The 27,289-nt window shown below is 53.0% G+C and overlaps 1 protein-coding gene across 1 annotated transcript in view; it reads left to right on the forward strand.

The window, feature by feature from the left end:
- Nucleotides 1–4,658: 4,658 nt before the first annotated feature.
- The window catches only part of UMODL1 (uromodulin like 1), a gene marked incomplete at both ends in the record, with an annotated part of 51,500 nt that continues 28,869 nt past the window's right edge, over nt 4,659–27,289 (forward strand). Inside the window, 8 exons of the mRNA XM_081088045.1 lie at nt 4,659–4,734; nt 8,651–8,893; nt 13,278–13,439; nt 14,636–14,757; nt 16,826–17,012; nt 18,646–18,786; nt 25,751–26,005; nt 26,673–26,785. Coding sequence (XP_080944171.1) covers nt 4,659–4,734; nt 8,651–8,893; nt 13,278–13,439; nt 14,636–14,757; nt 16,826–17,012; nt 18,646–18,786; nt 25,751–26,005; nt 26,673–26,785 — 1,299 coding nt within the window. The remainder of the gene's footprint in view (nt 4,735–8,650; nt 8,894–13,277; nt 13,440–14,635; nt 14,758–16,825; nt 17,013–18,645; nt 18,787–25,750; nt 26,006–26,672; nt 26,786–27,289) is intronic.

The following is a 27,289-nucleotide window of genomic DNA, read 5'->3' on the forward strand; positions in this document are numbered from 1 at the left end:
GGGACTTTCTCTTGCGCCCTGACACCACACAGGTCCCGAGCAGCTTCCTGTGTCACCCTGGGGCTGCTGGGCATGGACCCTTGTAAAGTGCTGGCAGGGAGAGCCCCGGGGGCGTGATGCAGACCTGCCGTGATCCTCAGGGGCCAGGCAGCCCTTCTCACGCCCTGTTTTATTTCCACTTGTCTGCAGGGCAAACTCCTACACAGGCACCTTGCAAGGCCAGCTCTGACCTTGGGAGCTTTCTCCTTCACCCAAGAGGCTCTGAGCTCATCTCTGTGTCTCAGAAAACCAGCAAGACTAACAGTGCTAGGTGCTTACTGCCACCAACGTCCTGGCTAGCTCCTCCCATCACAGTGTCTTAGTCAGCTGGGGCCACCATAACAACATGCCACAGCCTGTGTGACTTAAACGCAGAAAGTTATTCATAGCTCTGGAGGACGGAAGTCCAAGATCGAGGTAACAATACCTTCAGTTTCTGGTGAGGATTCTTCTTACCTTTCATATGGCCACCTTCTTACTGAGTCCTCACATGGAAGAGAAAGCGAGAGAGTGAGAGTGAATGAGAGAGAGAGAGAGAGAGAGAGAGAGAGAGAGAGAGAGAATGAGAGAGAGAGAGAGTGAATGAGAGAGAGAGAGAGAGAATGAGAGAGAGAGAGAGAGAGAGAGAGAGAGAGAGAGAGAGAATGAGAAAGAGTGAGTGAGAGAGAGTGAATGAGAGAGAAAGAGGGCTCTGGTGTCTCCTCTTGTAAGAGCATGGATCCTATCAGATGAGGGTCCCACCCTTATGACCTCATTTTACCTTAATCACTTCCTTACCCCTAATATAACCGCACTCGGGGTTAGGGCTTCAACCTACACATTTTGGGAACACACAGAATTTCAGCCCATAGCGTACACACTGTAGTGGAGACTGTTGAACCTCTGTTCCTAGGACCACAGAACTTAGAGCCTGAGGTGAGAAAGGCCTCCTCCCTCCACAGGTGGAGAAAGCAGGCAGAGCTCAGCTCAGGTACCAACACTGAAAGCAGAGAGCACGGTTCATGTCCATAGAGACACTGGTTCCCGGGACAAGAAGCATGCTCATCCCGTGTGCTTGTGCATGTGTGTGAGCATGCTGGGTGTGTGCCTCTGCACGTACACACACATATGAGTGTGTGAGTGCGAGTATGCAGGGGCATGAGTAAATGTTCAAGCATGTGTGTCTGCATGTGCACACCTACATGTGAAAGTGTGAGTGTGCGAGTGCACAAGTGTGTGTGAGCATCTGCACAGCTGCATGCACATATCAGTGTGAGAGTATGGATGTGCATGAGTGTGCATAGGTGAGAGTGAAGGTGTGTGAGTGTGCACACATGAGTGTGAGAATGTGTGAGTATGGACATGTGTGAATGTGCCTGTATTATGTATACATACAAGAGTGTGAGTGTGAGTGTGTCTGTGTGCATGCATGAGTGTGAGTGTGCATATGTGTGTCTTTAAATCCAGCATCGCACCATGGAGGCTGCACCTAGGGTTAACCGGGATCTTTGCTGGATGAACCTATGGCCAAGCACACCCAGGAGGTGATAGATGTGATGTCCTGGAGGGTTATTTCCTCTTCAGAGTGTTTACATGAAAAAGGCAGATGTGGAAAATCCCTACAGTCATCATGCAGAAAAATATGCCTCCATAACAACTGGAGGAAGAGACCCCATTGTCGATGAAATTAACACACACACACACACACACACACAGACACACATCCTCCTTGTGCCTGTATGAGAGGGAGGTTGAGGGGGGGCCAAGCTAGAAACAGACTGTCCATTTTGAGGGTTTTATTACATTATATGAGTTTCAATATAAACAGAAAATGTGTGTGATGACATTTATTTTTATTTATTTATTTTTTTAAAGTCAGATTATCCTTAATCTTTTTTTAATATATATTTTATTGATTTTTTAGAGAGGGAGGGAGAGAGAGAGTTAGAAACATCGATGAGAGAGAAACATCGATCAGCTGCCTCCTGCACACTCCCCACTGGAGATGTGCCTGCAACCAAGGTACATGCCCTTGACTGGAATCGAACCTGGGACCTTTCAGTCCGCAGGCCGACGCTCTATCCACTGACTGAGCCAAACCGGTTACTGTGTGATGACAATTAATGGAGAATTTCAAATTAGAATGAAGTGCCCAGCTGCTAACATGTCGTGGCTTTGCTACCCTCTCTGGAGGCTGTGGCTGGATGTGCTGTTGGTTGCACTGTGACCAGCCAGGGAGTGGAGTGGAGCATGAAGGACTCGGCCTTTGGGGCCGACTCTCCCACTCGCTGGCTGCGTGGCCTCTCTGACCCTCAGCTTCTTCTTCTGTGCCGTGGGCTAAGGGACCTGCTTCGTAGGGTTGTCCTGAGCATGAGAAAAAATGGTGCACAGCACCGATTTCAAGTTTTAAAATGTATCATTACTCTTGATTTCACCTGCATATTTTATAGAAATGGCTATACATTATAGAAGCCAAAAGCTCTAAGAGATGATATGATAGAATGTCATCATAGAGAATCATCTCACATTTTTAAACATTGAGATTTCCCTAAATTACAATACATTTTGTATTTATTCTGTGAGTGCTCATTAAATTTTGTTCTCTTGAATATTGTCTTATAGCTTTAAAATGTATTCTTTTCTTATCGAGACTGTTTTTAACCTTCGTTCCAGCACTATCTGGGTCGAGAGTCGATCCTGCTCGCCTGGTTCTCTGTGAAGGGTGCTGTCTCCCCGGAGACTCGCGCTGAGCCCCTTAACTGCGCGATTATTTCTAGCTCCCTTTTTTGGTGTTCTCATCCTGGCATGTGTCGTTTAGCCATTAACCATGCGAACGCAGCAGCCAGTCATCTCAGAGGCTAATCCACGGAGAATGGGAGACATAGCAACGCAGCCACGGTGATGCGGGTGCCAGGCTAGAAGCTCCCTCTGGAAGAACTGCTTGGTGTTTCACACACAGGGGACTTAAACTTCTGCACCTTCAGCCAGGATGGGTCTCTGCTGCCCTAATTGGAAGTTTTCTCAGCAGAATTAATGAGATCTTCACCTAACGTTTGTGGACGAAAGGGGCCACACGCTGACCTGACAAGCTCAGGGAAGGCCTGCGTGGCAGCCTAGCAGACTCAGAGACCTAAAATAACCACAAAGGATGGTCTGAAATTAAACTTTAACTAAAAGCAGTTATGGTGGGCAGTTATGTCCTAGGCCGGTATCTTCACTGACAAGATCAACTTTGATCCTTACTGAGCCCATTTGCCTTTTTGCCTCTAAGATAACATTCCTTTGAAGTGTCTGGGTAACTTGTAACTTCCCTTTTTCTGGAGCCCCTGGGGCATAACCAAATGTTCTGGGCGCCAGGGCAGATACTACAAATTCCTTCATTATCATGTTGATTGATCCTGCACCCACCTAAGTATGTGTCCATCATTTTACTTTTTATCCTATCACAGAGGTTTCCCCGGCTTCGCTTAATCCCACCTCCTTAAATCTGTCACCAATGAATTTCATGTATAAATACGAATGTAACCCTGCCATTCTCCGGAGCACTATCTCAATTCATTGAGGTTCTGCTTCCTGGCATATGTCGACAGTTTGGCTCAAATAAACTCACAAAAATTCTTTACAGGTTTCAATGGTTTTTTTACGTTAACACGTTCAACATCGTGCCTGGGTTTTTAATACCAGGCACCGAAAAACAACCCACCAGGGGAACGAGACAGCACCCACCAGGCAGCATTTCATAGGAGATTTAAACCCGTTTCACATACAAGATCATGGCTACTGACATAAAACGGAGATCAGCCATCATTCTGTCGCCCTCACTATGGCTCCTTTTATTCCCGCGGCCCTTTTGGGACTGTGTCCACTGATATATAATACAGAGTCGTGGTCTTTATGGGGACAGACTGTGTGAACTGCCGTGTTGACCTGGCTTCACCTGTGTGAAGTTTTGTCTTCCTGCTGCTAAAAGCCTTCAGGCGAGCCTGTCATTGTGTGTGGATGTCACGCCCAGATGCCCTGTGGTCATTTACGCTCCCGCTCTCCTGTGATGCTCACTTGATGCTTTTCCATGTTAAATCCTGACAGGGAATGAGCATCTCTGGGACCACAGTGTCCTGGCCCAGGCAGGTCCTCTGGAGCCATCACTGGGTTAAGCTGAGGGCCGTTTTCAGGGCTTTTGATCTGTACTGTCTGCTTGTGGGAAGGATGCCTTTCTGAATCTGATGGACCACTTTGATTTGACGCTGTTGTCTCCTGCCAGTTCGCAATGATAAGCGTCAGAGAGTACTTTGTGCTTGATGGAGGGAGTCAGATTCGGGTCTGAAATGTGTTTCCTGCGTAACAACGAGATGGGACCCAGCGATGCAGCCTGGCGGGTGGGTACTCGCCTTTCCTCAAAGATGCCGTCAGCCTGGAGGGAGAATGGGCTGTGACATGCAGGCGCCCCCGGGGACGCGGCCGTGGCAGCAGCAGGCGCTAACGAGAAGGCATAAGGGACTGCTCCCTGGGAGCGCATCCTCTGAAGCCATTGCCACTGTCGGCGGCACAGGGAGCAGAAGGGCCCTCTCTCCAGCCCAGCGGCCCAGGCCCCTTTGTGCTTCTGCTCAGGAGAGGCCCAGAGCCGCCGCCACTGCCCGGCCATGCTCAGGACCCTGGGGCTGGCCCTGCTGCCCCTGCTCAGCATCGTGGGCTCCAGCCAGGCCAGCAGCTTCACAGGTGAGGGGTCCCGGCTTCACAGTGTAGGTGATGCCGGAGGAGGGAGCTCCCCTGGGGAGGGTCTCCATGAGTACGGGCAGCCCCGCTGAGAGCTGCTTGGAGCGGTAGCATCGGTTCTTCTCACCAAACTTTCTTGCAGCCACACAAGAGGTGGCATGAGTGCCTCTGAATCCCCTGGGGGCCGTGGTTCAAATGCAGATTCTGAGTCAACAGTCCGAGTGGGACCCGGAACTGTGCATTCCCGCCGGTGGTGGGGGATGCAGGGCCACAGCCACCCTGAGAGGAGGTGCAGATGAGGTCTCCGAGCCTTGGGTGCTCGGCTTACAGGGGAGATGGCGGCCCAGGGGGTCGGGACCTCGCCCAAGGTCACACAGCCGGCGGAGGGCGGTTTCCACGGGGGACCCTGACAGGGGGCCCTGAAGGGGGCTCTCCGTCCAGCTGCCCCTCACTGTGGGCTCTGCCAGCCTCCATTTCCTCAGTGGTAAGTGAGGATGGAGGTGGCCCACCGGGGAGCGAGGAGCTGAGTCGGGGCGCCTGTCCAAAGCCTTTGCCAGGCGCAGGGTCAGCTGCTGAAAAACATTTATTTCTGAAGCCCCAGATTTCAAAGAATTGAGATCGGCAACCTTTAAATCATTGTCTTCATTCAGCTGGGAACTCAAACAGGTCCATTCTGTCCCCATAATCAACTTCAGTTTTGTTCAAGTTTGAAGTTTTTTGACCCACAGGAGGATTTTGGTTTAGTTGTGATTGTTCTTGCTTGAGTTCCCCTTTGGAATGGGTAGCGTGTGAACCACGCTGCTCAGCCCAGAAGGAGCGGGACTATCGCGGAGCTAGAGGAGACCTGGGAGGTGTTGCGTGACCCCTCATGGTACATGTGAGGACCGGGGACAGAAGCTCAGCGATGCTCAGCGTCCCCATCTACTTGGTCTTCGGGGCTGGGTACAGCCTTTGCAGGCATTCATTCGGTTAATCCTGCAACCCAGGGCATAGCTAGCACTTTACAAATGACAAGACTGGGGCACTGGGAGGGCATGAAGCGGGCTCCGTACCACACAGCTGGTGATTGTGAAGCTGTGTGCATTGGGTCCTCTGACCCCAGGGCCCAGGCTCTGGAGCACGAAGAGGTCCCGTCTCTGAGACTAGAGCCTAGGACCCCCGGCTCCCACGCTGATGGCTCTCAAAGGGATTTATTTTTATTTTTTAAATATATTTTATTGATTTTTTTACAGAGAGGAAGGGAGAGGGATAGAGAGTTAGAAACATCGATGAGAGAGAAACACTGATCAGCTGCCTCCTGCACATCTCCCACTGGGGATGTGCCCGCAACCCAGGTACATGCCCTTGACCGGAATCGAACCTGGGACCCTTCAGTCCGCAGGCCGACGCTCTATCCACTGAGCCAAACCGGTTAGGGCCGAAGGGATTTATTGAATAGCAGGATCTGCTCAGGGGTGTCTACTCCGGGCTCTGCCGAGCAGCCGGGCTCGGAGAGGACCCGGTGGCCTCCGGGAGAATGTAAACAACAGAACCAAACAAGTCGCTCCCAAGTGCAGCTTCACAGGAGATGTGTGTGCGTGTGGCATGTGCGCTAATGACCAGCTGGGACTGGTGACTCTCTGGAGATGAGGACGAGGTGCCAACCACTAACGAAGGTTGGCATCTTGTCTAAGATCCAGGCCCACCTTGCCGAATTCTCCGTGCAGGAAGTCCTTGTGCCTTGTCCTGTTAGTCCATCACTTTCACGGCGGCCATTGTCCCTAGCCCCTCACCCAAGTCACCTCTGAGCTCTGGGCTAGGTGACCTTGGTCTCAGAGGCTGACTTCTCCTGCCCCACCCACCTACCAAGGGGCCTCCCATCCCTTCCCAAAGCTTACTGTCACCCACCCTTTTGGCAGAGACGGGCAGCAGTGTCTCCACTCCCAGAGGCCCTGCCACCTCCAAAGGTGACAAGGAGGCAACCAGTGGTTCCCATGGCTGTGGGGTGGGCTCACTCTGGGGTGGGGTAAGTCAGCACTGCATTCACCCCAGAGTAAGGCTGTGGGCTCTCCCACCGGCCCGGGCCAAGGGCCAGCTCAGTCCATTTCTTCCTGGGGACTGCTAGCCCGCTGTGTCTCGCTCTCTGCACACTTGGACACTGTTGTGAGGCAGACCATCCAGGGGTGCTGCCTGTTGCTGGGGATGAAGATGATTTATGCCGCCATCCCTGAGTTCCTCTCCAGAAACCCAGCTTCTCCCTGAGGGTTGTACACTATCAAATGGAGCACCTACCCATTGGCTGCACAGTCTCATAGAGCTTGGTGCTCAGAGGTTGAGAATCTGAAAGTGTGAAGTATATTCAGACCTTGCATTCATCCTGCCCTGAGAGTCCCATGCTGGCTGCGTGAGCGCCCTGGGGCTGGCGACCTGAGCTCCCTGGGGCTGCCTGGAGGAAGTACCACAGGCTGGGAACTAAAACAGTGGAGATTTATTTCCTCACAGTTATAGAGGCCAGAAGTCTAAGATCAAGGTGTTAGCGGAACTAGTTCCTCCTCTTGGCTGCGAGAGAAACCCTGCCCACCCTCTCCCAGCTCCTGCTGGTTGCTGGCCCTCTTGGGGCTCCTTGGCTGGTAGAGTGTCACCTGGATCTCTGCCTTCATCTTCATGTGGCCTTCTCCCTGTGCCCATTCCTGTCCCTGTGTCCAAATTTCTCCTGTCCTATTGGATGGGGGCCACCCTACTACAATTTAGCCTCATCTTAATACCTAACTGTATCTGCAAAACCCCTATTTATAAATAAGGTCACCTTCTAAAGTACTGGGAGTGAGGACTTCAGCATATGAACTTTGGGTGGGTGCGGGACACAGTTCAGCTCATAACAGTCCCTGCTACGTGAGACAAGAGCTCCCTGGGCAGATGGGATGCTCCAAGGCCACAGTGTCCATGACAAAGAGGCATAGGACTGGAGACAGTAGTGGGCACCACAGGGTCAGAGCCTTGAGTGATCATGCCGATGAAGGGGCCATGGGCATAGAGCCCAGTGTCATCCTACAGCGGGCACAATGCCTTCATCTCTCGATGACGACAGTAACAGTCAGACAGAACTTGACCATCTATGATTCCTCACATGTGTTTGAGATTTCTCTTTACTTATCTTCCATCTCATTCCTTTTTTTTTTTTTTTTTTCAGAAAAGAAAGGAAAGGAAAAGGTTTATTCTGCGTCCCCGGGAGACCCATGTACCCCAAGGACAGGGCACGTGGATTCACGCCAACAGGGAGGGGGGCGCTTTTTTTATACTGCAGTTGGGTGAGGGGCGGGGACATGAGCTGAGGAATTCTCTGCTGCAGGGAATGGGCGGAATACTCAGGACGAAGTTCTTATCTGTGTGGGGGCATGTGAATTCAGGGAGAAGAAGCTGGTATCTGTGTCTGGCCATCTCATTCCTTAAAAGGGTGTGATTGCTCTCTGAGCCTGGTGCATAGTAGGCCTTCAGTATATAGTTATTGTGCAAATTGTTACTGATGCACTTCTCTTGTGACAAACTGTGGCTCATGGAGATTGAGATGTGCACAAGATTCTCCTGGCTGCAGGATCACAGAGCATGAAGCTGAGAATGGGCCCTGAGCCCTAGAAGTCTGACTCCTCCGTGTCTCCCCACTGTGCACCGGGGGCTGGGCACAGCGCGGTTCGGCCTTGTGGCTGCTCCGTGTTCTGTAGAGGAGGGTCTCTCAGTGGGCAGGTCTTTGTTTACACTTTATCCCTTTGAGTTTCCGCTGCTGCATTGACTTCTCAGTGGGGCGGTGGGCAGATTCCGAGGGTACCCGAATGCAGAGATCTTGTTTCACTCGCTTCTGCAGAAGCCAGATAAACCCTCACTTCGATTTGACTCTGGTGTTTGTTCTTTCTTTGGCTCCTGCATCCTCCCTGCTCCCTCATAGACAAAGGCCTGTCCTTGCTGAGCTACCAGCTGTGCAACTACAGCGTGACCCAAAATGTCCAGAAAGTGGAGGCCGTCCGGATGTCCCATGTGACCTACGCCCCCTGCGGAGGGTGGATCCCATGGAGGCGGTGCCCCAAGACTATTTATAAGACCCGGTACCTGGCCGTGGACGTCCCTGAGTCCAGGAACGTGACCGACTGCTGCCAGGGCTACGAGCAGCTGGGCCTCTACTGCGTCCTGCGTGAGTCCAGGGCTGTGGGTGGGCTGTGGGCCACTCCCCCCACTTCCTTCCCCCTGGGCGTCCTGATGAGTCTTGGGATGGTTACTGATCACATCCACTAGCCCTGAACTTACTAGATCTTTGGGAAACACTGGTTCCTAAGCTCGAGCATAGGATCATGTGGAGGGCTTGCCCAAGCACACGTCACTGGCCCACCCCCGGCTTTGGATCCAGCGGGTCGGGGTGAAGTACAAGGTCCCAGGTGGTGCTGATGCTGCCGGCCCAGGGTTCTGGTTTGAGAACCTTTGCTCAGGAGCTGTGGCTCCCAGACCTCACTGCACACCGAAGGCCCCTGGGCAGCTTTAAAAACACAGCTGCCTGGGTCCTGCCCTTGGAAATTGTGATGGACTTGGCCTGGGGCATGGCTTGGGTGGTGGGATGTTGTTAAAGCTCCCCAAGCTACTAACTCATAGCTGAGTTTGAGAACCAATGTGGCAGTCACCTTTTCTTTTTAAAAGTGGTAGTGGATCCCTTTTTAAAATCTGAAATCCTAATCTGAACTCCAATATATGAAAGAGATGGAAGGGGTCCCCTCAGTACCCCCTACCTGCTCAGAGGCTCCAAGCCCTCTTACTTCCCCGGTGTGGTTTGGAAGGTTCTCGGGGCGGTTACCAGGGTGACCGGTGCGAGTGCGCTGGGCCAGCGTCTGAGGCCAGGTGGGCTGTGCTGTGTTGGGGTTCAGGGCTCAGCCTCTTGGCAGGAAGTGAACTTTCCAGAAGACCTCTTCTAGGGGAGAGGGTGCATTGTGAGTGTGTGTGGGTAGTGGTGATTGTTACATCTGAGTCAATACCAGATCTCAAATGAGTTTGAGCAGTCGGAGGTACCTCTGTCCCCATCCGTCATGGAGGGGAAGTGGGAAGGGTGTGACTTCAGTGAGTGCCAACGGGGTCACCCTGAGTTGTGAGGGCTACCATCTCCAGGGTGCAGAAGGCACCACTCAGGCGGGTCTGAGAGGGGATCCCACTTGATCCATCCTGGGCCCGAGGCTAAGGCGTGGCCATCACACCCCAGGGGCCACAGGATGCAGCCTGTGTCCTGCAGACCTGCAGAAGGCTGCGTGGGCTTGGCCCGCTGAGTCATGCCGAGCCCCCTCCCGCAGGTCCCCTACACAACTCAGCAACCAAGGCCTCAAAACGGGAAGAGCATTGAGGGCACGTACGATATTTCTTTCAGTCCAAGTGACTTTAAATTTTATTTTTAAACTCAGCACTAGGAATGCAGCGGTAACTCAGACATCACTTTATTGAGATGTATCTTTTTACTATAATTACAAATATGAGCACACGAGCCATGCGGAAACTCTGGAAACAAAGACGAATCTCCCAGGGACAGGGATGCCATTGTCCACGGACCTGCTCAGAGGGCCAGGCACAGGGATGTCCTGACAGCTCAGGGCTGTGTCTTCAAATGAAACCATTGTCACCAACACTGCCACCACCAATAAAAACCAGACAGGGCCAGCTGACCTCAGGGCAATGGCTTAGAGCCAGTTGCACATTCCTGTTGATTCTCTAAAGGGGTGCTGAAGGGAGGGCGGGGCTCTCCCCTGGAGATCCCGCCCGCCCAGGTGCTGGGTAGAAGGAGTCTCTTCCTGTGCTGACACCTGCCCCCTCTCCTCTCTCCGTGTCTTCAGGGCACATGCGTGAAGGGGTAGCCAGCTGGGCTGCTTGCCCATGCCCTGGGAGCCCCTCTCTTCCTGGGGGGGCGGGGGTTCCATTGTTTGTGAAGACCTTGGGGCTCATGAACCTTGGTATGGAGCATCAGAATCCACAGAGAAAAGGCAGGTGTGGCCCTGTTCCATTTGTCTTCATGTGTGAAGGCCACACAGGTCAAAACCTGCTGGCTGTGGTCGGGGCTAGTGAGGTCACAGGTCCAGTGGTCTGGAGGAAGGTCCAGGATTGGCTGAGCCACACCAGCCCCGCCCACCATAGGGTGACCTTTCTGTAAGGGCTGTTGCCCTGCAGAGCTGAACAAGGCAAGTCCCAAAGGAGAGGAGGCAGGGAGGGCTGGTGCTCCTCCCCCACCACCTGCCTCTCATCTTTCTTCCCCGAAGCAAACCAGCCACCAGGAAATGACTCTCATGGGACATCAACCCCACTTTTAAAGTGTTAGCACCTTTAATTAGAAGCTCACCAGGTGAGAGTCCCATGGGCAGGGCTGCTCTGGGGAGTTACAGTAGAGGTGTGGCTAGAATAAGGAGAGTGAGGATATGGGGGGGGCAAGCTGAGCACCTCAGGGCCAGCACATTGGCAGCTGGAACTGCCCTTGGTGGAAGCATTTACACCAGGGGCATTGGCAACACACCTCCTCCTCCTCCTGAAGCCCCTTCTTCAGAGCCTGACTGTTCGATTAGCGCTCATTCGGAGCAGCCTAGCAACAGGCTGGCTCTTTGGAAACTGAAGCGATTCAGTCTCTGTAAGGGATCCCCCGACCCACTGGTTACTTTGCACAGGTTGGGGCAGAGGCCAGACCCTGGATGCGGTAGCTATGGGGACAGCCTGGGCATCTGGGGAGGACAGGTGGGCCTCCAGGTCCCCCTGGGCCTGGGGAGACTTGTGTCTTGGCAACCCAGGGCTCTCAGCTCACAGGTCTCATCTCCAGGCAGCAGGGAGACGCAGACGAGCTTCCTCCTTTCCCCTCCCACTCAACAGCCGATTCACTAAAAAGGGAAGAGCGTTATGAGAACACAGTGACATGCCTTTCGGTCTAAATGGCTTTCGATTTCTAGAAACCCAGCCTTTAGAAGGCAATGATAACTCAGACATTATTTTTTTTTTAATGTATCTTTGTGCTATCATCACAAAGCAGAACGCACACGCCATGCAGAAAATCTGGGACACAGAAGAGATCACAGGGCCGTCACCAGTCAGCTGCCCCACTCCCCAAAGCGGAGCCACTGAGAACATTCTCCTCTGTCTCCATTCAGGGCGGGCATTCTACGGAAGGGGGTCACCCTGTTTGAGATTTTTCTGTAATAGGCTTTTACCACTTGGCAGTGTATTTGGGCCACGTTTCATGTCAATAAATACTGTCCTGTAGCATGATTCAACGGCACATGGCATTACCTCACATGGATGTATCAGCATGTAGCCATCTCCCACCATTTCACATCTAGTTGCTTCCAAGTGTTCATTATTGTACATAATGCTGCCATGAGTGTCCAATGGTGCAAACACCGCGACACACAGCTGGGTGTGGCGCGAACTGAGCGTCTTAGCCGATGCTAGCCAACTGCAGTGGCACCCTGGCTTCCCCTCAGCCTGCCTTCACCACGGGCCCATCATTGTGGCAGAAGGACCCCACTGCTCCCAGAGACTACCCCAAACTCCCCGTCCCCCAGGCTGAGACCAGGGCCCCTTTGGGGAAGGAGTTGGCCTGGGAAGGTGGTGGGAGTGGGAATGACATTCCAGAAGGATCACATTTCTGAGCCCAGGCGGCCTCGGTGCTGCCGCTCAGACAGAAACCTCTGTGGGTCGTCCCCTCGCACCGTGACTGACCTTGGGTTGCCAGGCACGGAGCAGTCCTGTTTCATTGTCCGTAATGAGATAGTGGAAAGAGAAGCGGATTTCTGAGTTTCTACCAAGTTGGGATTGTGGACTGTATTCTTGGGCTCTCCGCGAGCGCCAGCCCTGTGGGGAGGGAGGAAGGGTGTCCCCACAGCAGTCAGGGCAAGATGAACTTGAGCTGGAAAACACATCTGTTGTGATTGACAACCATTCTTGGCTGCTGTTTTTCTTGGTGGCCTATACTTTCTTCTCACTTAAGTAAACCTTTCAGTTTAGAATAGTTCAGATTGACAGACAAGTTGCAAAGGTGGTAGAGTTCCCCATACCCGTCAACAGGGTCCCCTGTGTTAGTGTCTGTGTCACCATCGTATACACGTCCCCAGGAAGCAACCCACCTTGGTGCATTGTTGTTCATTCGACTGCACACTATTTGGGTTTCCCTGTTTTTCCTCCTAATGTCATTTTTCTGTCCCAGGAGCCACCTCACATTTAGTCTCATGTCTCCCTAACTGTAAGGCCGTTGGCGTTTAGGATGGGGAGAAAGCAGTCCTTGGTCTTGGGCCCACAGGGACGCTGGAACTTCTGTCCCAGTGGCTCTCTGGGTGGCGCCACTTGCCCATTTTTTATGTCCCCAAAGCCAGTCCCCATGTGGCAATTTCTCCAGCACTTTAGATATCAGAATGGCGCTGCCCAGACCTGGCCGTCGCCCTGGAGCGGCTGCCCTGTGCTCTCCTAGGTCCATAGAGGGAATGAGTGTCGGAGGCACCTGGAGGTGCGGCCTGAGCGGCTCACCTGGTTTTTGTTGCCGACACCATTAACGGCTAATTGCTCTCCCCCAGCCCTGAATCGGTCCGGGGAGTTTGCATCAAGACCCGGCATCTGCCCGCAGGAGGGGCAGGGAGCATCCACCGCGCTGTGTACCCTGGATGCCGACTGCCCTGGACTTCAGAAATGCTGTTCCTTTTCGTGGGGCCACCGCTGTGTGCCTCCTGCACCCCAAGGTGGGACTGAGACCTGCAGCAAAGCAGGCGCCCGGTGAGGCAGCCGCCCGTGGGCTGGGCCCGGTCCCGATCTGGTGAAGGTGGGGGGGGGGGGGTGATTTCCAGGAACCTCAGGCAAGGTCATGATTCATGGGGAGTCCATAGCTGTGTGCGGGCACATCCCACTCCCACTCGATGCAGCGTCTCTGCAATGACTCTGACACTGACGCCTCAGGGGACGGAGGGGAGGAGCCTCACAGGCCTTCCTGGCAGAGCACTAACCGGTTCCCCAGTTGCCTGGGGGCCCTAGAGTCAGCGGCAGGTGGTGCTTATTGGAAGCGGGCTGTCTGGTAGCTGCTCCTGAAACGCCACAGGGGCACGAAATCCTGCTCATAGCACCTGCCTGGCAGGCCCGCAGGCCCAGCCCTCAGGGCATGCCTGTCTGGTCTGGGAGGTTCTCCTTGATCGTGGCTGCCCCCAGGAGAACGGGTTGGTCAAGGTTCAGAGCTAAGGATGAATATATCGTCCTCATTGCCCTGGCTGGGTGGTTCAGTTGGCTGGAATGTTGTCCTATCACCAAAAGGTTGCAGGTTTGAGTCCATAACCTAAGTATGTGCTGGGCAAGGCACATACCTGGGTTATGGGTTTGATCCCCAGTTGGGGCGCATATGGGAGGTAACCAATGGATGTTTCTTTCTCACATCAATGTTTCTCTCTCTCTCTCTCTCTCTCTCTCTCTCTCTCTCTCAAAATCAATAAAAAAACATAACCAATGCATATCCTCTGGTGAGGATTAAAAAAGAAAAAGAAAATATCATATACATTATATGTTATAATATAGTCTAGTATTAGTATAGTATAAATAATGTAAAGTATTATATATCACATATATTAATTATGCTATTTTACTATCTATCACAGTATACATATCCTATAAAATACATATTACACACATTATTATCTAGTATACATTATCTCCAAAAGTATAGTATGTAGTATATATAAGATTACAAATGTTATAATGTAAGAGACGTGCGGGACAGGAGGTGGGGGAGGTGTCCCATGCCGGCCATGCGGCAGCCCCCCTCACGCAGGAGGGTGAATGCAGACGGGCCAGCTCCTGCCTCCCAGGCCTCCTGTCCCCCTTCTCAGCCCAGGGCCTCTGGTGGCCCCACCTGGCCCTGGGCCTGTAGCTCATCAGCCTGTGGCCCCTGCAGCTCCAGAGGGGACTTCGGTGCCTTCCTGGTACAACGTGACCGTCCTGGTGAAAATGGACTTCGGGGAACTCCAGCAGGTGGACGCCAGGCTGCTGGATCACATGCGGCTGCTGCACTCCATGGTGGGTGAGGGGCGGGTGAGCCTGCCAGCCGCCCTGCTGGCGCCAGCGCAAACCAGGGCTTGGGGAGGGGTTCCACGAGTGAACGTAGAATGCCCGGCTCTGAAGCAGATGTCAATTCCTAATTTAAAAACAAAGCTTCAAAGAGGTGTGATTTATGTGCAACAAAGGGCACACACAAACGTGTGCAGTTTGAAGTTTGACACACATGGCGTTGAAGCCGTACACCATCATGGGGTAGAACACGGGACCCCTAATCTTCTAACAGGCTGTTGCTTAAACCAAAGGGTGTCCAGTGTAGATGGCCTGGGCCCCAGAGCTGTGCCCTCACTGGCTTCCCCCTCGATCCCCAGTGTGCTGGAAAGTGCTGGATGGGGACCTTTACCCGGCGCTATCGCTGTTCGGGGCTGGATGGCTCTCTGTGGTGGGGGCCGCCTGTCATCATGGGGCTGCACAGCATGCCTGGCCTCTCTGCACACGCACCCAGATGCATGCCTAGCTGTGACAGCCACACATGTCTCTGAGTAAGGTCACATGTCCCCTGAGGGGCAACCTGTTCCTGCTGCAGACACAGCTCACACTTGCTGACACTGCAGAGCCTTCCAGCCAGGATGACTTTACCCGGCGGTGGCCGGGCCATTGCCCATCCTCACGGTTGGAGGTCTCTCCAGGGTGTGGTCTGCCCTCAGGGCCACGTGGGCCCGTGTCCCCTGGAGTGAGCCCAGGCTCAGAAGGCCCCACACTGTGTTTAATGCTCTGGCATTGCCCCTTGAGATGCTTCATACTTTTTGAGCAAGGCCCTCAATTTTGCTTCTGCACTGGGCCCCACACACTCTGTGGTTGGTTTTGCCTGACCTTCAGATCCCACAGATGTGTCCCATGGGTGACGGGGAGGGGGTAGACCCGGACTTGGGTCCCTTTCCCACTGAACAGGTGGCACACACACTTACCTTGCTCTGGGATGTCCAGTAAAGTGACTTGAGAGGCATTCTGAAAGGTTACCATCCCCCAGAAACCTCCTTACCTGCCCCAGCTGGAGGAGAAGATGGCCCAGCTAGGGCAGGTAAGAAGATGGCCCAAATAGCCAGTGAGAGCATGGCTCAGGAGCCAGACTGCCTGGGTTCAAATCCCGGTGCTGCCACTCATCAGCTGTGTGGCCTTGGGCAAGTTACTTAACCTCTCTGTGTCTTAGATACCACTTCCTTGAACTAGAAGTGGTCATAATCCTGTCGGAGACAGTGGCTGTGAGGTTTAAACAGTGCATGGAAAGAGCTTAAAGAGATATAAGGCTGGAGCAAAAAGGATTCGGATGAAATGAGGAAAGGGGTCATGAAAGCTAAAAAAGTCAGATGTGCAACATGAGACCATGGCTTGACGTCCAGTTCTCTAATTCCTGATATAACCCTCTGTCATGAGCGGTGAGGATGGGGACCGCGGGGCCCGGGGTCTGACCGGTGTTTTTCCCGGGGGTGGCCGTGACAGAGCGCCACAGACTGGGGGGCTTATGTAACAGACACTTAGGGTCCCACAGGTCTGGAGGCCTGAGATCGAGGTGTGGGCAGGGCTGCTCCTTCCGAGGCAGTGAGGGAAGGGTGCCTCCCAGGCCCCTCTCCGTGGCTTGTAGGTGGCTGCCTTCTCCCTGTGTCCCCACAGCGTTTCCTTCTATCGGTGTCTGTCTCTGAGTCCAAATCTCTTCTCTGTGTAAGGACACCAGTCACACTGGCCAAAGGCTCACCCGAATGACCTCATCCTAGTCTGGTTACATCCACTGAGACCCTATGTCCAGATAAGGGCCATTCTGACGTCCGGGGGGGGGGAGGACTTCAACATAAGGATGTGGGGGTGGGTGGGTGGCCACTATTCAGCCCATGGCAACCAGCGTTGCAGAAGTATTTATAATCTGGTTTGCAGGCTTTCACTGGGCTGATGACAGAAATAAACTACCATAGGGGTTCTCTTCTGCAGACCAGAATGCCGCATGCGCAATTAACTTAAATTCTCCGGGCCTCCGTCTCCCTGTCTGTCTGATGGGGCACTTTCCCTGGGCGACGCTCTAACTCTGGCTTCACAGGTGACCAGTGCCCTGCGGCCGATGGACGCCGCCGTCTACCACCTGCACTCGGCCTGTGGGGACACCTCGACCACAGTGTCGCGGCTGCTGCTGGGCCTGCCGTGGCCGGTGCCCGTGGCCAACGTGTCCACAGTGTTGGACGGCATCGTGAAGCGTGTCTATGAGGTGATCAACATCCAGGTGCAAGGTGTGCTTTCCCTTGGTCCTCTCCTTGGGGCGGGGGTGGGGGGGCGGTGGGCGAGAGGAGTGGAAAAACAATCCGGCAGGTGAGGGTGGGCTGACCCACCTTAGGCCATTCTGGTCCAAACCGAGTTAAGCTGTGTCTCCGCCACACGCTCCGGCTCCCGGCTTTCTCCTTCCATCCAGGTGGGCGCTGTGAACAGACCCCAGAACACACCAGGATTTCTCCCTTCAGTTCTCGGGTTCCTACACTTCCCCTTCTTGCCCCTTTCCCACCCTCGCCAAGGACATCCTTATACCCAGGGGCTTTGTCAGCAGAACTCGTACGAAGTTGGATTTGGTGAAGCGCACAGATGTGGACTTGTGTCTGGAAGAAATGACCTGGTGTTTCCTTCTTTTTCTTTTCCTTTTTCCCTTTGGTCTATATCAGGGGTGAGCAAACACTTGAACAGTGTCAGGCAGTAAATGCTTTGGGCGGTGGACCACATGGCCTCTGGCTCAGCTGCCGTGGGTCGTGGAAGGAGCCGTGGTAGGGTGTGAGCGCGCCCACGGCGCCAGCAGCACGTCCTGTCCCACGACAGGAGGACCTGAGTCCCCTGCTCCCCTGGGAGGGTGGCTGCTGCTGTGGGGAAGCTCCTCCCAGGACGGTGAAGGTCACACACAAGGATGCCAGGCCCTGGATCTTTAATTCCCCTGAAAATCCACACATGTGCTTGAGGACCAAACCTACTCGTGCCAATAAGAGAAGTGCCTGGTGGTCTGTGAAGGCCCCCAGCCGGAGACAGGAATGCACCTGTAGGTGAACAGATTGGGGTAGCACTGAAGGGAGGGAGGAAGGGAGGGAGGGAGGGAAGGCCACGGGGTGGCGCAGGAGGGGTCAGGTGGGAGAATCTGTTATGGGATGTGGGCTTTGACTGGGTGGGGTATTTTTTTGGTGTGTGTGTGTGTGTGTGTGTGTGTGTGTGTGTGTGTGTGTGTAGCTTTGATCCAGGGCTTTGTTCTAGATTGGATGGTGTCAGAAAGTGGGGATGCTATGATTGGGTATCTCAACAAGGAGCAAATTTGCCTGAAGATAAGCTATAATTAGTAAAACAACGAAGAGCCACTCCTTTTGCCCAAGGGGTGTGTGTGATATTCTGTGGGTAGCACAGTGGTCTTTTTGTGTGTGTGTCTGGCTTTGGTAAAACCATGCAGAGGCATGGTTCTGTGTCACTTTATCCTGGTCGGGAAGTAGCCTGGTGTGTTCTGAGATGGTTTCTGTCGGTAGGAGAGGGAAGGACCCAGCTGTGAGGGACAGGCCACCTCCGAATGCCAGGGGCTGCTCTGCTCCCTTTCTCAGTCCAGAAAGGAGCCCATCCACCAGACCAGTTCTTGGGTAGGATGCTTGGACCCATCATCTCATGACCCTCAGACTCAATACAGCCCCAAAGCGATTGGCTCAGGCGACCGCAGCCACCCAAGCGCAGGTGACGGCTGCAGGCGAGGGCGGCACGTGTCCTGAGACGCGGGCCAGCTGCTCTGCAGGCTTTCTGCTACACCGGGGCCCACTGCCCCGTCCACTCCTCAGCTCAGAGGACACACACTGGGAGGCTAGTGAGAATGACCAGTGGGTGCCACTCACCTGCTCTTCTTTTCCATAGATGTGAACGAATGTTTGCATGAGGAGCTTAACGCCTGCTCTGGAAGGGAACTGTGTTTAAACACGGAGGGCTCATACCGGTGTGTCCGCCACCCAGAGGCGCCGGCCTCGTCTCCGCAGAAGCTGGACGGCACGTGTGAAGGTAAGATGTCACAGGTCTTGGCTAAGGAACCTTTTCAGATGGACCGTGGACCACAGACATCCTCTCGCAAAGATGAAGGCTGGCTCATGGGCAGAGAGCAGTCCCTGGTTCTGTAGGTTGTTCTGGCTCTCATACCCGGCTATTCTCACCTTCTTTCTTCAATTGAACCAATCTGCGAGATGCTGGTAATAGAAACACGTATGAGTAAATCATCATCTCTGCTCTCAGGAAACTCGGTGGAGAGCATGCCAGATGCTAGGCAGGCGTGATGCATATGAGTAGGATGCCTGTGGAATTTATTGTTTAAATCAGGACACTGAGAGTGAAGGGGCCTCATTAATACTTACACTGGGCGCAGGAGTAACCCGGACCATCCCTGGGATTACTGATTAATTGGATGTAAAAGAGAAAGAGAGAAATGAGGCAGCATGCAGATGTTTTGGCCGAACAGTGTAATAGATGGCAATTCCTGAATGAGTTGGGGGAAGACTAGGGTTATAATTATTATTTTTAACAATAATTGTTTAAATTGAGAAGGGGTTGAAATTGAGTGGAGAGGCCAGGGTGCGGACTGAGCTGCATATTGGATGCTGGAGCTCAGAGGGGGCTGAGCTGCGTACGGGAATCTGGGGTCATCAGCGTCCAGGTAGCATCTCACTATGGGCATGGTTGGGGGTCCGGAAGGGGGGCCTGGTGCCTGGGGCTGAGGAACCCTGCTATTTAGAAGTCAGTACAGGAGGAGGAGGGGCTTGCAAAGAGACGGAGTGAGATGGGAAGAACAGTAGGAAAGACAGTCTCAGGAGTGTTTACAAGGAGGAGGTACAGAGCCTGGAGGAAGGGCAGACTCCCGGGAGGGCCTTTCTGGAAGATGGAAGATGGTGATGCCAGAGCAGGCTCGTGTGCTGATGGGAGAGACCCTGGTCGGTTCTTGCAGCTCCGGCGCCCAGTCAAGCTTTCTCTCTTCTGGGAAGCTGCTCTTGGACGTCTCCCCTCCCCCCAGGGCTTCCCCAGCTGGGATGACGGTCACCTGCAGCTGCTCTGGTGGCCAGCGTGTGGTCAGGGGAAGCTCGGTGGCCACAGCCTGTAGGGCTGTCTGCAGGTGAGTGAGGCTGCAGGTGCAGCTGGACGGTGAGCTGGACAGGAAGGGGCCAGTTAGTGAGCATTCATTCATTCACTTACAGGACCCATTTTACTGAGTTCCTGTAATGCGCCAGGTGCGGTGCCTGCTGTGCTGGGTGAAGAACAGACTAGAGGAGCCATGGCAGACCACAAATCCACTCTTTCCTTCCTTAATGACAGAAGTTAGGTTGCGTTTTGTGTGGAAATGTTAGTTGAAGAGATAGGTTTCCCTACCTCTCTTGCAGGCAGGGTGGCCATGTGACTTGTCTTAGCCAATGAGACCTGGCAGAAGTTTCCATGGAACGAGGAAGACTGCGTAATGGTTATAGGCCCTGCTAAGACCAGGCTGAGCACAGGATTATGATGGCTGAGGCCCCCTGGCCATCTGAGCCATAGGGTGACCTTGAGGATAAGGCTCAGACACTAGTGATGGGGAAGCAAAGACGATGAAGAGGCCTGGTCCTGAGGTACCATAGATGTTTCCTACACAAAGGGTCCACCTGACGGGTGTCAAACCCTGTTATGTGGTGGGGTTTCCTATTATATGGAACAATTTATCCCAATGCAAGTGGCTTGGGGTAAGGCAGGAAAGTGCAGGCAGGGTCCCGGAAGCAGGTGGCTGGTGGCAAGGTAGTGGGTGTGGCGGGGAGGGGTGTCTGCTAGACAAACACCAGGCCTCCCAGGACAACGGGGCACAAACGACAGACTGGGCGTTAGTGGGACAGGAGACTGCAGGATGGGACTCCATGGACTCGGTACCTCTCTCAGGGTTCAGCCTAGAGCAGATACTGCTTATTCAATTTGGCCACTAAAACTTTCTCTTGTTATTGCAGAGTCTGATTTATTACTTTAGCAACATTCTAGCAACAGCGGAAAGATAAGTCACCCCCAGTCTCAGCGTGCCAGAGAACAGTTTTCTTTTTCCCTCTTCTCTTCCAGGTTTTCTACCCTATTTAAATCCTGCTATGCGTGCAGTTTCGTATTCTGCTTTCTTCACTCACCATTATGTCTTGTAAAGGCTTCCAAGAAGCAACCTGGTCTTCATCATCCTAATTTCGATGGTTGAGTAATAGTGATGGCGTATGGCAGTGATATAATGTCTTAGCTATTTGCCTCATGGGGGGCATTAAGGTGGCTCCCAACATTCTGCTATAGAAACTACAACTTCCATTAGCGGTGTGAAGCGGTTATGGAGAATACTGTCATACTCCCGTTTGAATCACTTCACTTAATCCGCATGTCCTATCCCCTTAAAGGAATGGAACAGTTCATAGTAACACAGTCAAGAGCTGCTTAGCACGTAAGTCACGCGGGCTCTGCAATAAGCACCTTTACAGCATCACCTTATTTAATCCTTAGAACAACCCTGCCAGGCAACTGCCCCACGGTGCACCCCCCAGAGGCTGCCCTCGCACAGCGTTGTGCCACCCAGTGGCCGTGCCCTTTCCTCCCCCATTCATGTGGAGGATCGGGAGCTGACCAGGGTTCTAGGGCTGTGGACTGTTTCCTCAGGTGACCCAGAGCTCAACGGGATAATGAGCGCAGGGTCCTTGCTGACTCTTCCCGCTTTGCCATGGAGGGGTGAGGGTGGAGGCTGAGGGAGGATGCGGGGAGGACCTGGAGGGTCAGTCTTCATCACTGGAATGTTCTACTTCTTCCAGGATGGAGCTCCACGGAGCAGGTCTCCTGATCACTGCCAGTGAGTCCTGTACTTGGCAAATAGTGGACACTCAACACATCTCTATATATAAAAGCCTAAGTAATCATTATGACCAGACGATCAGAGGACTGGCCAGTAGCTACTGAGCACCAGGGGGCAGATGCTCAATGCAGGAGCTGCCCCCTGCTGCTCAGTGCACTCTCACAGCCAACCTCCCACGGCCAGCCAACCTCCTGTGGTCTCTCCCCCCAGCCAGCAGGCCCCGATTGGCCCAGATTGGGACTGGGTGAGATGGCCCTGATTGGCCGGGAGGGACCCCATCTGTGCACAAATTCATGCACCGGGCCTCTAGTATCTAATATTAGTGAATGAAGAGGGAGGTTTGAATGGTGGCTGCTCCTAGGATCTCTGAGTGTTGAGTGGTGAACATACCAGCCCACCTGTAGCAACAGGGCACTCCTCCACTATGCGGGTCTAATTAGAACTGTGCGTGCCCTCCACGTACAACTGGGCCTGCACAGACTCCCTTGCAGACCACCCTGGATCTGCACTGTGGCCTCTGGGGGGAGAGTCCTTCCGTCACTGAGAATAGAAGACTGGAATCAGTTCTTGAGAATACTCTGGTCAGTAATCTGAAAAAGACATTAGGCTCTATTTATAGTTAGGGATGTTGTCAGCCAGACTTTGCCATGCTGCCCGGACACTGAGTTACAAGGTTCCGTGCAGATAAAGGGCTGTCCCACAGGTGAAGGGAAGGCTGCCCTGCCCGGCTTCACTCCCTACCGGGCGGGAAAGGCAAACCAAGCGTGGCCAGCTCCGAAACAGAGTGAATTCCAATCGCATATTGCTAAGGGAAGAGGCACATGGTTTAAATTTAGAAGCTAATATAAATGAGCAATCTGCTGGAACGGTTTAGAGGTACAAACCCGTGGAAAATACAGCACAAATTTCACATGCTTTTCTTGTGAAATTAGTCATTCGATTAATGACACACGGGACAGCTGGATTCTTGCACAAAACAGAGACCGTCGGAAATGTTGCCTGGTTGGCATGTGACGTTCCAGGAACACGCTCTGCTTTCCGGACGGGGTGGAACTGTTCTCGGACCCTCCTAACTCCGTCTGCCACGGTCCCCTTCTCCCCTGGAGCCGCATAGCTGGCCAGCACCGTAAAGAACCGTCTCCTGAACGCGTGCTTGACCAGGGCAGGGCTTGCCCGCTCCAGAGCGGCCAGGCTGGCAGGCCGTTCACCGAGCCAAGACCCCTCATCCCTAACTGAATGCTCAGGCTCTTGGCTCGCATCCTCAGCATTTCTACCTTTACGGGGTCAGGTCTCAGGGTGACAGGCCCCAGGGAAAAGAGAAGCAGCCTGACCGGGGTACCCTGGGAAAGGCAGCATCCCAGCAGGCTCCTTCCTGCTTCCCCAGAGGTGGGTCAGGGCTGCCCCAAAGAAACAAGGCCCAGACCCAGGGACACAGGGACTCCAATGTGCTCACGGAGATAAAGATCACGTTCCCACATGAAGGTCGGGGAGGCACATGGCAGCAGTCTCCTCGGGTCGCACAGACTCAGAGGTTGGGTGTTATTTTCAAGGGCCTCATTATACGAGGGGTGTCAAAAAGCTAAAGGGCCGCGAGAGCAGCTGTCCTGGCTAATGAAGGACTAAAACCCGGGTTCGAGCACAAGGGGGAGAGGCATCACATCCAGTTTAACAGGCCTGGAGCTCTGATTATAGCAGAGGGCTTTGGCCGAGTGTGGCAGGGAGCTGGCGGATTCTGCAGCAACACGAACAATTTTCCAAGTGGCTGTCCAGCCAACAGCTGCCTTGAAACTCGTTAAAGAAGGCTGGGAGGTGGATTTGTTTCCTGTGGCTGTTGTAACCAAGGGCCACACACCTGGTGGTGTCAACCAGCAGAAAAAAGGTAAAAAGAAAAGCAAAAGAAGGTGATCAAATGTATTTATTTATTTATTTTTTTAAAAAGACTAAAAGAGCAGTCATGTATTCTCTCACAGTTCCGGAGGGCAGAAGTCTGAAAAGGACAGATGTGCCTTCCTCAGACACTCTCTACCTCCCATCCTGGCAGAGTCGTCAGGGCACAGTGAGAATTTAGGTGGAGGTCCCAGGTCCCATCCAAGTAAGGCCGGGAGGGAGGGCTGGGCTCACTGTAATTTATCTCCATCTGCTTTGAGGGGGATCCACAGGGGCTCACAGGAAGGAAGCACACACCCACGGGGCACCCCCGCTTATAAGAGGCAGCTCCGTGCTCCATTGGAGGAAGACACAGCAGGGCTGAGTCATAGGACTAGGGTGAGGTACTAACCTTGATTCTGAGCCTCTTGGCAGCCAAGGCAAAAAGGAAAATGGGTTGAATTACACTGGTTTTTATTCTTATTTTTTTTTTACTGAAAAGAAACATACACATTTGTTTGGAAAGATGGAATTTTTTTCATGATCCTAGAAAACATGTTTTATGAAGCCTTTCTTGAAGGGCTTTGGAAAACTTTAGTCACTTCTTAACTCTGTCCTTTTATTATGGTTTTGCAAAAGGTTTTTTTAAAATCCTCATGATTGCTTTTTTATAGCACTCAGATTCTGATATAAGAATTATTGTGCCTAGACTGAGGGCTAAACTACTTTTCACATAATTCATATTCCTTAGGTGCCTGTTGTATGCCAGAATTTTTCTTCAAAAACAGAGATTAATTATATTTGAATATAAAAATATATGTTAATGATTTTATTAGAATACTAGAGGCCTGATGCATGAAAATTCATGCAAGAGTAGGCCTTCCTTCCCCTGGCTACAGGCACCAGCTTCCCTCCAGCACCCGGGATGCGGCTTCCCTCCTCTGGCTGCCTGCAGGCACCCAGGACCCAGGCTGGCTTCCCTTGGACTACCCACAGGCACACAGGACCTGGTCTGGCTTCCCTCTGGCCCCGGCTTTGTCAGTAAGGACATCCGGAATGACATCCGGAAGATGTCTGTTCTAATTAGCATATTACCCTTTTATTATTATAGATTACATGTTATAAAGTGCAATATTACAGTTTTGCTCCCCAATACATGGATTTTCACATGAAAATGTAAGAAGCCTGGTTTCTGAATCTGGCTCTCCTTCTTAAAAGGACACAGTCAGCCTGGCTGGTGTGGCTCAGTGGTTGAGCATGGACCTTTGAACCAGGAGGTCACAGTTTGGTTCCCGGTCAGGGCACATGCCTGGGTTGTGGGCTCGATCCCCAGTAAGGGGTGTGCAGGAGGCAGCCGATCAATGATTCTCTTTTATCACTGATGTTTCTAACTCTCTTTTCCTCTCCCTTCCTCTCTCTGAAATCAACCAAAACATTTTTTTTTAAAAAAGGACATAGATTGGAGTAGGGCTCAGCCTAATTACCTAGCTTTAACTTAGTTACCTCTTTAAAGACCTGTCTCCTAATGCTGTCACATCCGGATGTACTGGGAGTTAAGACTTCACCCTGTGAATACTGGGGGATGCAGTTCAGCCCATGACACACCATAATGACCACACCTGCAGCGACAGCTTAGGTCGTTTCCATGTCTTGGCTCTTGTGAACGATGCTGCAGTGAACTCTGGGGCGCACACATTGCTTGGAGATAGCGCTTTCATTTCCTTCGGGAAAGTACCCAGAATGGGCTTGCTGAATCATGTGGCGGCTCTATAGTCTTAGTTCTTTGAGAACTTCTGTACCGTTTCCCACAGTGGCTGCACCAACAGTGCACAAGGATTCCCTTTTGTCCCCACACCCTTGCCAGCACTTGCCTCTTGTCTTTTTGATGACAGCCATTCTGACAGGTGTGAGGCGATATCTCATTGCAGTTTTGATTGCATCTCCCTGATGATGAGTGATGTTGAGCATCTTTTCACGGGCTTGATGGCCATCTATATGTCTTCTTTGGGGAAATGTGTACTCAGATTTCTTTGCCCATTTTGTAATTAGATTATTTGTTTTTGCCGTTGAGTTGTATGAGTTTCATACATATTTTGGATGCTAACCCCTTACCAGATGTGTGATTTGCAAATATCTTTTCCCATTCCTTCGGTTGCTTTTGCGCCTCGTGGCTGGTTTCCTTTGCTGCGCAGAAACGTTTTTGTTAGAGGGGTTTCACTTGTGGACTTTGCTGCCTCTCTGACGTCCTCTGATTCTTCTCTTTCTGTGTGTTCACAGACAGCCCTCCCATCACAGACTACATGGTCCTCAATGTCACCAGCAGCAGCTTTCAAGTGTCCTGGGGTTTAAATTCCACCCAGAACCGCACCTTCCACGTGCAGGTTTCCAGGGGCGAGGAGCCGCTCAGGAGCGCCAGGACCCAGGCGACGACCCTGGAGGTGACGGGGCTGGAGGCCGGGGTGCTGTACTGGGTGAAGACCAGCTACCAGGCCTGCAGGACCAATGTCACCGCCACGTTGACCGTCAGAACCGGTGAGGCCCTCATCTGAACACCGTGTGTTACCTGTGAGCTGGTCTGTCTATCCCGATTCTGTTGCCCCAGAAACTCAAACTGTGGCTCTTCTTCTCACCAGGCAGGGGCAGGCATGGGCTTGGCCCCACCGTCCTAGTGGGGCGGCGGGCGCTCCGTGTCCTCTGAGCAATGTCTGGGGGTCATGGCCCTCATGGCTCCCTCGCTCCCCTCCCTGCGTCCTGCAGGCATTGAAAGACCTTCTGTGACACTTAACCCCTCAGGCTGAGTGTGTAACTTCCCCAAACCAGGACCTGAGCGCCATGCAAAACCTGTAGAAGGTGCACCTCATTTCCCACACGGTGCATGTTTCAAGGGCATGCCCCGCCCACTGTGTCAGTGCCAGGAGAGAACTTTTCTCCAAACACACACGGGTAGGAATGAACTGGGAATTCTGGCATCCGGAAGGCAGCTGGCGTGGCCACATGACTCTGCCAGGTGGCTGACTCCTGCCTGGCCCCATGGTTCGAGCCCCCCTTGGCCTGGTCACGGTGGAACCTGGGTGGTGCAGGCCTTGATCGATATTTTTAAATTTCCCTCAAAGCACAGGCTTTGTGGAAAGCGTTGACAGAAAACCGTGGGATGCTGGGTCACTGGGCTTCCGCTAATGTGCACGATTGTCTGTCTCAGAGGCCCGTGTGTTTGGAGTCACAGTGAGGATCCTGGACCGCACCGTGACCGAGCCGCTGCTGGACCGCGGCAGCCCCGAGTTCCGGGACTTCTCCCGGCAGCTGCTTCAGGAGGTAAAGCCAAGGGGAGCTGTCCCTGATGCTCCGAGCGAGGAGCCCACATAAGCCGTTGCTCAAACACTCCCCCCTCCTCATTTATGGGGGTCTTAATCTAGATTTGGGGCCAAACTGTCTTTGAAATACGTGTTTTGGATTCAAATGGTCTACACCACTTGATCCTACAGCTGGGTTTCCTGTCGAACTTCCTCCCTGGGATCTGGGGGCTTGGTCTTCCCACTTGGGAGCGGCTTCATCAGGAACGCTAAGCAGGGATCAGGCATCCATCCCCCTGTGGCTAAAGGGGCACGTTAGCACCCAGCCTGGGAGGACCAAGAAAGAAGTGACTTCATAAACAGTCAAGAACCATGAAAGGGCTAAGATTTTACCCTCCCTGCAAACGAATAAGTTAGCCTCTTCCTGTTGCCTGGGTGCTGGCCGGAGACACGGGATGCCTGGGTTAGAGACACAGGGCTTTGTCCAGCCCAGCAGGCAGTGTGAGCATCCCGCGGGGGCCCGTTC

The sequence above is a fragment of the Myotis nattereri genome (assembly GCF_964212035.1).
Source record: "Myotis nattereri genome assembly, chromosome: 3".
In the NCBI taxonomy this organism is placed as follows: Eukaryota; Metazoa; Chordata; class Mammalia; order Chiroptera; family Vespertilionidae; genus Myotis; species Myotis nattereri.